Source organism: Oppia nitens, unplaced genomic scaffold (genome assembly GCF_028296485.1).
Source record: "Oppia nitens isolate AA-2021 unplaced genomic scaffold, nextdenovo-longstitch-racon4-pilon3 scaffold11_pilon_pilon_pilon, whole genome shotgun sequence".
Taxonomy (NCBI): domain Eukaryota; kingdom Metazoa; phylum Arthropoda; class Arachnida; order Sarcoptiformes; family Oppiidae; genus Oppia; species Oppia nitens.
In genome coordinates this window covers 1675181-1687283 of record NW_026533190.1, presented here as the reverse complement: position 1 = coordinate 1687283, position 12103 = coordinate 1675181, and the positions used below count along the sequence as shown (strand labels likewise).

At 32.3% G+C, this 12103-nt stretch overlaps 3 protein-coding genes across 3 annotated transcripts; 2 read left to right on the top strand and 1 right to left on the bottom strand.

Moving 5' to 3' along the window:
* Positions 1–2608: 2608 nt before the first annotated feature.
* On the bottom strand, positions 2609–3470 carry LOC128952669 (DNA endonuclease RBBP8-like). The gene is made up of 2 exons (XM_054298103.1): positions 3207–3470; positions 2609–3117 (listed from the first exon to the last, which is right to left on the bottom strand). Exons 1-2 carry the CDS (start codon positions 3426–3428, stop codon positions 2785–2787), a joined length of 555 nt encoding a protein of 184 aa, XP_054154078.1. The 5' UTR covers positions 3429–3470; the 3' UTR covers positions 2609–2784.
* Positions 3471–5884: 2414 nt separating this feature from the next.
* LOC128952659 (signal peptidase complex subunit 2-like) lies at positions 5885–7634 on the top strand. Its single transcript, XM_054298091.1, has 2 exons — positions 5885–6568; positions 7353–7634. The coding sequence occupies exons 1-2, from the start codon at positions 6173–6175 to the stop codon at positions 7563–7565; spliced, it is 609 nt and encodes a 202-aa protein (XP_054154066.1). The 5' UTR covers positions 5885–6172; the 3' UTR covers positions 7566–7634.
* Positions 7635–8312: 678 nt separating this feature from the next.
* LOC128952625 (uncharacterized) lies at positions 8313–12062 on the top strand. The gene is made up of 5 exons (XM_054298047.1): positions 8313–8763; positions 8870–9244; positions 9420–10448; positions 10522–11078; positions 11176–12062. The coding sequence occupies exons 1-5, from the start codon at positions 8529–8531 to the stop codon at positions 11728–11730; spliced, it is 2751 nt and encodes a 916-aa protein (XP_054154022.1). The 5' UTR covers positions 8313–8528; the 3' UTR covers positions 11731–12062.
* The last annotated feature ends 41 nt before the right edge of the window (positions 12063–12103 follow it).

The following is a 12103-nucleotide window of genomic DNA, read 5'->3' as shown; positions in this document are numbered from 1 at the left end:
AAATTAAAGTTTACATATTTTGTGTGTGTGTGTGTGTGTGTGCTATTTAAATAATTGTAAAAACTAAAATTTTAAAATTGTTACCTAGTTAATATATATATAAAAGTTATATATTGATATTATTACATATAATATATACATATATAATATGTATCTTTTTGTGCTTATTTTTAATGTTAAAGTTATTAATATTTTTTAAAATCTAGAAATTTTGTATAAAAATTAAATAATATTTTTTTAATTTTTTATGAAAGTTAACTTACAATTTACTATGACATTAGTAATAAATTATATATATATTACATTTTAGATCTTTAAAAAAAATTATGCAATTTTTTTATATTTAATTCAAATTTATAAATTATTGTCTAATTTACTTAATTTTATAGCAAACTTTTAGTATATTTATACTAAATATTTGTGTTTCAAAAAATTGATCAGAAATAATAAAATAGTAATAAATATTTTTTTTAAACTACATTTTAACTTAATTTAATAAATTAATAATAAATTAATACTATTTAATAAATTGAGCATATACTGTATATATTTTATTTATATAAATAACATTTTATTAAGTTAGAAATTAAAATGTTATTTTATATTCAAATGAAAATTATTTCTAATATATTTTTTTTGAAAAATTTTTACCAAGCTAATTTAATCAGTGATTATAACTTTTAAGATATATATATATATATATATATATATATACTGTATATATTGAATAGATATTTACAGTATATAACCGGTATATAGTTAGCGGTAAACCCTAACACACATAACACATATACAATATATATGTAATAATATATGACTTATTAATACAAATTTAATTATAAATTGTATAACTATTGAAAAAAATAAAATAAAATCAACAAAAAAAACATTTTAAAAAAACACAACGACTCACTTCTGACGGGAACGTGACTGCCGTGATTACGGCATTTTGAACACTTCGGGTTACGGATGCCATCACTGGTCGACTGGACAAATCCGTTGCGCGGGTCGACAGCCGATTGGGACGACGGCGGAGACAACGATTGGTCGGCCAATTGATCGCCGCTGATCATCGGTGGCGAGCCGTTACTACTCATTGGTGTGTGTTTTTGTAGGTGTGTTTGTGTTTAGATAAACTGTTTTTTCACCCGAAAAAAATCGGATCTAAATATACAGTATATATATATAAAAAAAATAAATTAATACTAATTATTGTTTATTATATTTTTTACATTAATTTAATGTATGGTAATTGTATAAGAATTTTAAATATATATATATATATATATATATATATATATAATATAAAATAATACATTTAATAGAATTTAAAATAATTAACAAATTTATATAAAAGTAATTGTAATTTGTATATAAGTTATATAATATAACCTTTTTTTTAAAAAAAATCATATAACTACTGGAGAATTAAGCACCGGGCAATTATATATATTGTTGAGAGGGGAAGGGCTATAAATGTCTGGAAATCTCAGACAACAACAACAATAATACAACAAACTATTGGTTAAAAATTAAAATGAATATTTTCAATGTGTCTATGGATTTATATATATATATTGTAAAATTATATGTATATATAAATATATGTAATAATATGTGATTGAGTGAGAGTTTATAGAGCATAGGGAGGTGGATATATATACTATATATATATATATATCAGTGCCAAAGTTCAGTCAAATATATATATAACATGTTTATTATATTATATCATATTTGATGTACAGAATCTCTGCAAAACAATTTGTGTGAATCCATATTGACGTCTATCTATAAATTACTGTATGTAAGTGTGTGTGTGTGACTGACTATCCATACCATACTTGACTGCACATACACACACACACACACACACAYACACATACACATACACATACACATACACATACACATACACATACACATACACATACACATACACATACACATACACATACACATACACATACACATACACATACACATACACATACACATACACACACACATACAAACACACACACACACACACACAGACACATACACACACATACAAACACACACACACACACACACACACACACATACATACAAACACACACAACATACATACATACATAAAATTCTTATACTAAATGTTTATTTTATATCTCGTTTATTATGTATTTTGTTTGCGATATAATTTATATATACAGTATATAGAAAATAAATTATGATAATATACAGTATATATTGTATTTTTTTATTATTTTTAAAAAAAACTCATTCACTAGAAAAAAAATTCATATAAATTGTTTGCTTTTAGTTATTGTTAGTTTGTATGTATGGTATCATTAAAATGGTGTTTTAACTAAATGATAATTTAAAAATCAAAATTTAGCTAAACCTATATACAGTATATATCTATATATGGATCCGATTAAAAAAAATACAATAAATATATGACTTAAACAACAACAACAAACAATTGGATATAAATTTTATAAATATATAATAAATTCTTTGATAATGAAAAATAAATAAAATAATAATTCTTGAATATTTAAGATTAAAAAAATGAAATTATGTTTTTAAAATTAATGGCACTTTTAAAAGGCTTTTACAAAACATATATATATCTTCTTCTATACCACTCATTAGCATCGGATGGTAACCAAACCGATTGAATCACACATTCATTGATTGAATATAAGATACAATTTTTTTTTATATATAAAAGACTTAAAAACATTAGTATATGTCTAGCAATAGTATGTGTGACCTATCAGTGGATCAGCGGATCAGTCAATCGCTTAAGACAACAATCTCTTGTTCCGATGTTGTCGTCGTCGTTGACGATGAAGACTGACTCAACTCATTCTCCAAACACTTCCACGTCTTCTTCTTCTTATTCTTCTCGGTGGTGGTGGTCGTCGTCTTCACACCTACTAATCGCTTGTCTTCCACATTGAAGACTCCCCGTCGGATCAGTTCTGGTGTAGTCGGTATGTGTGTCTCCCAGAAATGTTCGGGCGATTTGGGCGGCGAATACTCCTGTCGATGACGGGAACACTCGTTCAGCCGATTGCGGAGTTGGCCGTCGCTTAGCTGTCGTGTCTTGTAGTAGTCTTCGCATTCCTGATGTCAACAAATAATCGATTAGTCAGATCACCGATGGCCTAAGTGGCCGATTGGCTAATTGAATCGATGGTCTCGACAATACATACCTTACACGAGTATCCGTTCAATTGACGGCGTTTTGATCGCTCTCTAACTGTCGGTCCCAATGTCTTCATTTTTAGCTTAACCGGCGATGTCTTTCGTCTGTCCACCAACTTTATCGGGACCACCAACTTTTGCTGACCATTGCCAGCAGCAGCAGCCGTAGCCATAGCCGTAGCGCTACCGCCGCGACTATTCTCATCGTTAATGGTCACCAATTTGCCCATTTTGATTACCGTCGGCACTGTTTGGTTGTTATCTCAAAAAAAACATAAACTAATAATAATTTTAATTTTATTATTATTATTATTATTATTATTAGTTAACTATTTATTTATAACTATTAATTAATTTAATTGTTTGTTCATTGAATGTATTCAATCAATTGATTGATTGATTGATTGTATATTATATTTGAATTGAATATTATTTTTTGAATTTCAAACAGGGTTTTTAGTAGAATACACACTAGTGGGAAAGTAGTGATGTCATTATTGACATAACTAGAATGACCAAATAATACTTTAGTAATACACTTGTAATTATCTAGTAAGCAATATATTATAAATTTTTGATGATTTTAAGATTACTATAATAACAATTAAAAACTCACGAAAACTTACTCAGACTTATAAAGTGACAATAAATTATGTTTACATAACTGTTTCAATAATATGTTATCATTGTGTGATTGAAAGAACATGTTATCCAAAGGGTTCGAAGAGCACAAACCGGTAATGAAAATCCCGCAAAGTATGATAGCTCAGTCATATCAGAGTCACACCATACCACTTACATACATATCCCTCTACCGCAGTTTGAGATATTCGACTAAAGTTCGAAAATCGAAATTTTTAAATTCACGTTATTTATGCATATGATACATGATTTCAATGTATTTTTTATACTAATAATATATCTGAAAACAAAATATCAATGTCATTTAGAATTCGAAATATTCTACATTAATTATAAGTGAAATAATGAAAATAATACAATAATTAATTAAAGTAAAATACTTATCAACAATAAAAATATTACAATGTTAATTTCAATAAAGTAATTAGTTTAATTAGTAATTAGTAATTAGTAATTAGTAATTAGTAATTAGTAATTAGTAATTAGTAATTAGTAATTAGTAATTAGTAATTAGTAATTAGTAATTAGTAATTAGTAATTAGTAATTAGTAATTAGTAATTAGTAATCATTTAATTAAATTACTTTTTTGTAATTAACATTGTATTATTTTTATAGTTCATAATTATTTTACTTTAATCAATTATTGTATTATTTTAATTTTTATTATAATTACAATTTAAAAATATTTGATATTAAGATAATCAAAAAAATTAAAATAGTTTTCATGATTTCAATGTATTTTTAATACTAATATTATATCTGAAAACAAAATATCAATGTCATTTAGTATTCGAAATATTCTACATTAAAATCGTAATTATTTAATTAACGTTATTTATGCATATGATAAATTATTTCACTGTATTTTTAATACTAATATATCATGCATAAATAACGTGAATTAAAAAATTTCGGTTTTTGAATTTTAGTCGAAGATCTCAAATTGCGGTAGAGGGATATGTATGTAAATAGTATGGTGTGCCTCAGTGATGTCTGGGCTATCATCATTTTGCGACATTTTCAGTACCGGTTTGCGCTCTTCGAACCTGATATTATCTAAATATCATCCGACAGGTATTTTTTTAATTTGATTAAATTAATTAAATAATTAAATAAAATAAATTATTAAAGATGTTAAAAATTTTTAAAATTAATTTTGTATAAATATAAGTTATATATTATTATTAAATTATTATTAAATTATTATTAAATTATTATTAAATTATTATTAAATTATTATTAAATTATTATTAAATTATTATTAAATTATTAATATTTATTTATTTATATTTATTTCATAATTAAATTAAAGCAACATAATTTTTTTTAGTTTATATTTTTAATTTTTAAAATTTGGGTTGTTATTTTTTTATTTGGTAACACTGCATAGTATATTTTGTATTAATTGCTAAAAGCATTAATAATACTATATAACATTTGTGCAGTAATTTACTTATGATGTCATTACTACCTTTACATTGATACCACATGTGTGATTGGTTGATCCCACTAGTGTGTATTGTTGTAAAAACACTGATTTCAAATAAATTACTGTAATTTATATAAACACATACAGTTTAAAACATAAATAATGTCTAGTAATTGTTTGCAAAATAAAATTATATATTAATACAAATAGCCGATCAATACTATGGATAAAACAAATTAGAGGGTATTGTTATATATGAACGTTATTTATGACCAATGGGTGACTATAATACAATAATTCAAACATTGCGCTAATATTAATACAGTATATGCTATGCACTGTACTGTAGAGTACATATAACAGTCTAACTATCGCTATAATATACACTACTACTACACACACACACACAATGTATTATTTTTTTAAAATTAATAATAATTAAAATAAAAAATTAACCAGAACATTTTCTCATTCAAATAATAATAATATTTTAATTTCTATAAATAACTTGTAATAAACATTTATGCAATCAACAAACAAAACAATTTAATTAAAAATATTTTTTTAAAAACTTTATACTATTTGTATATTAAATCATAGTCTAAACTGTATTATTACTATAGCATAGCATAGCATAACTTAAAGCCAACTCAGCATTGATTTTCAAACAATATATTTTGTATTCAAATAATATTAAAATAAAAAATTATTTACACAACACATACACATAGTTATCAATCGGTACCGACGGTAATACACATACGAGTGGCCACAACAACAACCAGTGACCACCACCAACAGTGACTATCATATTATATACCGTAAACAATACAACCCGCCAAAAGTGGTCATCACCAACGATTGCCGCGACTGAATAGATATTACAACTACCGTATAAAACAATGTCAAACAACGGTGACTCGGGAAATGGTGACCAATCGGCCGCCGCCGCAGCTGCCGAAGAGGTCAAAGTAGACAAATGGGACGGTAATGCGGTGAAAAATTCGCTGGACGATGCCGTCAAGAAAACATTTACCGATACCGATCGCAAACTCAAGTATCGGGAAAATCATTCGCTGGTCGACACACGGCTGGCCATCTGTGTTACGGCTGTTGGTGCGGCCATGTTTGCCCTGGTCTGGGACTATATGCGACCGTTTCCCGAATCTCGACCCGTACTCATACTGTGCGTAATCGGCTATTTTGTATTGATGTCCATTTTGACCGCCTATACGACTCTGGTCGAAAAGGGTATCTTCTTGCGGGCCGTACAGACCGATGCCAACGGTGCTACTAAGGTATGGACACATAGTACACACACACACACATCCCTGTCCACATCACCCGGTTTTTCATTTGCTAGCAGTTATTGATAGCAATACCTATAGACGGGAGGGAAACACGTGTCACATATGATATCACTTATAATAAGTGGTAATGGATTTCATTGATTGACTGATTGATTGATCCCATTGTCATTGAAATTATAGTTTTTTTTGTTGTTGTCATAAATCAATTGTATTTATGAATTAGGGTTTAGTTTAAATTAATTAATTTTTTTTTTATTTAACACACGTGTCATAGGAATTAATACATTTAGATGTTTTTAACTAAAATTAATAATAATAATAATAATTTTTTTGGGGGGGATATTAGGATAATCCATGGCTTATCACTAACTATTAGCTTTAAAAAACAGGTAACCTATTAAGCACTGGTAGTTTATAACACGTTTCACTGGTGTAATGGTTTGCGACATAGGTCTCCCTCTATAGCTATAGGGTTAAGGGTTGTGAGTTCAAATCCCAGTGCCGCTTAGATGATGACAATGAAAGTGATGATTTAAATTTCCCATGAAACATTCGCGGTTTCCACCGGAGGTTTACCCAAACCTATGATGGTCTGCCTGCGGAAGCGTCTGATTCATTGTCTTTCAAACAACAAAAAAATATTTAATTTTAGTTTTTTTTAAATTAAATGTTTGTTTTAATAACTTTTTAATTTTAAAACTTTTTTTTTGTTTGTTTTCATTGTCCGGGTTTCGTTGGTTACCCGATTGGTTGGTTCGGTTCGGTTAAACAGTTGTGGACACTGTCATCGATGCTGAAACGTTTTGACGATATCTATCATCTGTGCATTGAATACAAGGCACCCAATGGACGGGTAGCCGAAGCTAACCTATCGAAATCGATAGCCAACTGGTTTGATACCGACGGCACACTATTGTACGATAAGTTTGAGTCGGAAGTACTCAAACTGCACGACAGTCTACTGTCCGATAAGAAAAATAAATAATTTAAAAGTTTATTTGTTTTTATTAATAATTTTTTCAATATTATTATTATTATTAGTAAACTAATTGATGTTTTTGTAATGTTATGATAAAAGTAAGATATAGTAAAAGCAAAATTTTTTTTTTGTTTGTTAATTTGATAAAATGTTATAACAATATACCGTATGTTATGATTAAACAATTTAAAAAAATTATTTATATATTATTATTATTATTACCGTATTTTATATGACATGCATTGATTCTCCCTATATATATCTAAACAAAAATTTAATTTATAATTAATTATACATTCAAAAAAAAGTATTGTATTTTAAGTTTTTTTTAAATAAATAAATTAAAAATTAATTTATTAAGAAAATAATTTATTACTAGAATTTATGTTTGAATAAAAATTATTATTATTTTAATGAATTATTATTAATTTCTAACATTGATATGTATATAAAAAAAATTTAGTTAATAATATTATGTTAATTATATTTTAATAAATAAATAGTTATTTAATTTTTTTTCAAAAAATATTAGTTAATAATAGTTAATAATAAAACTTTTAATATAATAATAGTAAACATATATTAATACTGTATAGTATAGCATAACGTACTTAATTGTATAGCAAAACACAATTTGTACCAAAATTATACTAACTATTGTTGGCCTATATTAGAGTAGGCGCCCAATGAGACAATTAATACATAGAAATAGTCCCAATAGTACCCACTTATAACTCAATAGGTTTCCATTGACGACATTTTAGGCCATTTTATACTAGTGAAACACATTGTAAAAATCATTACCATATAAACAGCCATTTGTTTGCTGTATTAAAGCGTCCATTGAATTGAATATTAGTTTTTAAATTATTATACAGTAGTGGCCACCAAAAAGTTTCGGGAAATTACGGGCCATCGGGTATAGAGATAGAGAGAGAGATAGGACACGAGTAATATTGACCAGCGCTAATGGCCACCATCGGCGGCGGCGATGACGATGACGACGACTTGTCGCCCGTTTACGACAAAAAGGCTGAACTTATTGGCCAGTATTCGGCCGATTGTCTGCCCGACGAAGTCAAAGACATTATACCCGACTTTTTTATGGAGTCGGTTAGGGTTACCGAACAAATGGAAACGATGGCCCGATACGAGTACGTATCCGATGCTGTAGTGGCCGCCACTACCACCACTACCGATGACGGTCTGTATGTTTTTTTTGCCGCCAAAAATTCCTGGACACAAAAATTTGACCGAAAAATCCCCGTTTTTTCTCTCTCCCGCTCTCTCTCTCTCTCTCTCTCTCATAGACTTTATGAACGGCGCCGCCGCTTCGGCTGCCAACTATGGCCTGGACTCTGGTGGTGGCGTTGACGATATCGGCGGTGACCAACAACAACAACATCACGGCGGTCTACCCGAACTCAAGAATATTCTCGATAATCTTGACGATATACCCGACGATCTGGTCAAGTGTTCCGAGGTTTTTGATGACTATTTTCGCGAAGGTTGCGGCTGTCATCGTAAATGTCACGAAAGATTTCCGAAGTTTATGGCATTTGAGGCTCATTTGGACGCTCTGGACGCCGACCAGTACTGTCCCGATCATATCAATCATCAACATTTGCTACTGTTGGGCGCCATGAACTCGCTGGTCCAGAATCATCCGACTACTATTGCCAAAGGTATTGCCGCGCTAACCGGGGGAACACACCCATAGTGGACACACACCCGATAATCATTGATTTTCCCGAGCCGTACGAGTTTTTTTTTAAAAAATACTAATTTGTTTTTCCGTTTTTTTTCTCTCGGGGCTGTCCCCTGACGACTGGTTCCCGACCCGACTGTATACACGTCTAGAACATCGACCAAAAGATCGGAAGAATGCGCGGACACAGTTCCGATTTCGCGGCCAAGAAGTTTGCCGCAAATTTTTCCTATTCGTATTCGGTTGCGGCGAAAAACGTGTCAAAAATGTTATGAAACAATTCTTGACTACCGGTATAGCGCCCAAAGCGCACGAATCGGCTCAGATGACCAAAGATTTGATTAAATCGGATCCGAACGATCAGCGCCGGGATGCCGTCATATTCATCAAAAACTATGCCCAACAACACGCCCTACAGCTATCCGGTCGCTATGTCTGTCCGGATAGGTCGGTAAAAGATTTGTTTTTGTTGCCCGCAGTGGCCAACATGACTCGCAAGTATATCTACGACCAGTATATGATATGCTGTCGCGATCTGCACCGGGACGGCGTATCGTTTGCCCTGTGGGGCGCCCTATGGGACTGGTTGTGCCCCAACGTTATGGTACCGAAAAATAAGTACGAAATTTGTCGCGACTGTCGCGAACATCAGTATATACTGTCGAAACCGGAACCGCTCAATGATAATCGTAAGCTACGATCGACCGAAAAGTTCATACATCACCTGTCCCTACAGCACCACGAACTGGCCTACTATAAGCAAATGGTCGAACTGGCCCGACAGTCGCTGATCCAGTGCCAGGGAGGAACCACCTCAGCTCATGGACAACAACAGTCGTCACCGGCAACCATGCACTATACATTCGACTGGTATACATCCGTATCCCTGCCCTATTCGAGTCGACTGTCCTCTGTCTACTTTCATTCGGCCTACAAGGTCTCGTTGTTCGGTGTCTGTATTGAACCGATTGAAAAATTCTATCTCTATATTGTACCCGAATTTATTATCGGTTCCAATGGCAACGATAAACTCCAAGATATTACCGTTTCGTTGATCAACCATTTTTTTACCAACTATGCCCTAAGCGAAAGTCAAACATATATACATTTTTCGGATAATAGTGTACAGCAAAGCAAAAACAATCACATATTATCCTATTTTATGTGGCGATCGGTTACCGGTATGTCTATCACCTCCCAATCCCTCCCCCAACTTAACTAACAGATTATTGAGTGAATGATTGGTTTTTTTAGGTCTCAACGAAAAGATAGTCCTGTCCTATATGCCGAAAGGTCATTCCCGATCGTGGAACGACCTATTTATGGGCGTATTCAAGAAAAAGTTTCGCAATTGCGATATCAATAGTCTGAAAGATGTCTACATGATTGCCGAACGTTGTTGCGGACCAACCGAATCCATAACGCCGGTACTGGTCGGCAACGATGACGGCGATGTGGAGTTTCCGCTGTTGGACTGGAACGACAAGTTTGCGCACATCAACAACTTGGACGCCAATATCCTGAACAGTAATAATCACTTTGAGATCAGCAACGAAGTACCCGGTCTAGTACTGTGCCGCCGGATGGTCAACAGTGATACCATATCCTATCAGCTTATCGATAACGAACACTTGGACCACATATCAGGCGAACTACCCGAATGTCTGGAACTGGAATCGATGACAATGGAAAGGAAACTCTATTTGTACGAAAATATCCGACAGTTTACGCCCACTGCCTTCCAGTCGCTGATATGCGCCGATCCCGAAGCCCGTGGCTTTCAATACGCTAGTGTTGGACAAGAATATACGGTAAGTGTGTTGTTGTCCCGAAAAAAAAATTAGTGGTAATAACATTGGTTTCTTGTATTGTTTCCATTTTTATTGGTCACCGATTTGCAAATAATAGGGAAAAAGTATTTTTACGCCAAAGAACAACAACAAGAGATCGAAATCGGATAATAAAAAGTCGTCATCGGATTCGAGACGTCGGGACAATAGAACCCAAGAGTCGAGTAGTGGTGGAACTGCTGCCGCCGGCGGCGGGGCCAGTGGTGGTGCCAAACGTAAGCGTGCGGGTCAGCCAAAGTGTAGCTACTGTAAAGAGGTTGGCCATCGGGAACGTATATTCGGTAAGACTACGTGTCCGAAAAAGAAACGCGATTCACTGCTATTGAAACCGAAACCACCGAATGCAGGCGCCGCCGCCGCCGCTGCAGTAGCCGAAAGTAGTACCGGTGCCCAAACACATCATGAACTAGCCATTGCCGCTGTTATTATGGCCAATACTGATACAGTCGGAGCCGGTGATCATCATCAGTTGGTGCTGACCACTACCACCAGTGAACAGTTTGATGACACGACTGCAACTACTGACACGAAAAATATTGTTGACGACGACGATGATGACGAACGAGTACTTCCCGAAGATGATGAAGAGGAAGACAATATGTCCAATGGTTAGGGTTAAACAACACCGGGGGAACGGGAGGTGCGCCGGTTATTATCCGATATCTTCCCTCCCCACCCACTCCCCTAACATTACTGTCAATCAATAGCTTATTAAATTCAAAACAATTCAATTATCAATTGCATTAAATATCATCAACACATGATTCACACCCACCCATCCACACACACACACACACGACTGTGTGATAATAATAATCATTACTGTGGTGTCAACAAAACGCACCAATAATTTCTATATATAAAAAAAACTATTGAAACGACTTATGAAATTTTAATTTTAATTTTTTTTTTAATGAATTAATTAACAAATAAATAGTTTACAGACACTACAAACACATATATATATATATATTAAAAGACAATTT

What these genes read in the sequence shown, in the direction of transcription:
- LOC128952625 (XM_054298047.1), top strand. Translation starts at nt 8,529, where the DNA reads ATGGCCACCATCGGCGGCGGCGATGACGATGACGACGACTTGTCGCCC. An exon ending in TCCGACTACTATTGCCAAAG is followed by an intron (nt 9,245 to 9,419) that starts GTATTGCCGCGC and finishes ATACACGTCTAG; the next exon opens with AACATCGACCAAAAGATCGG. An exon ending in GTGTTGGACAAGAATATACG is followed by an intron (nt 11,079 to 11,175) that starts GTAAGTGTGTTG and finishes TGCAAATAATAG; the next exon opens with GGAAAAAGTATTTTTACGCC.
- LOC128952659 (XM_054298091.1), top strand. Translation starts at nt 6,173, where the DNA reads ATGTCAAACAACGGTGACTCGGGAAATGGTGACCAATCGGCCGCCGCC. An exon ending in ATGCCAACGGTGCTACTAAG is followed by an intron (nt 6,569 to 7,352) that starts GTATGGACACAT and finishes TCGGTTAAACAG; the next exon opens with TTGTGGACACTGTCATCGAT.
- LOC128952669 (XM_054298103.1), bottom strand. Translation starts at nt 3,428, where the DNA reads ATGGGCAAATTGGTGACCATTAACGATGAGAATAGTCGCGGCGGTAGC. An exon ending in TGAACGGATACTCGTGTAAG is followed by an intron (nt 3,118 to 3,206) that starts GTATGTATTGTC and finishes TGTTGACATCAG; the next exon opens with GAATGCGAAGACTACTACAA.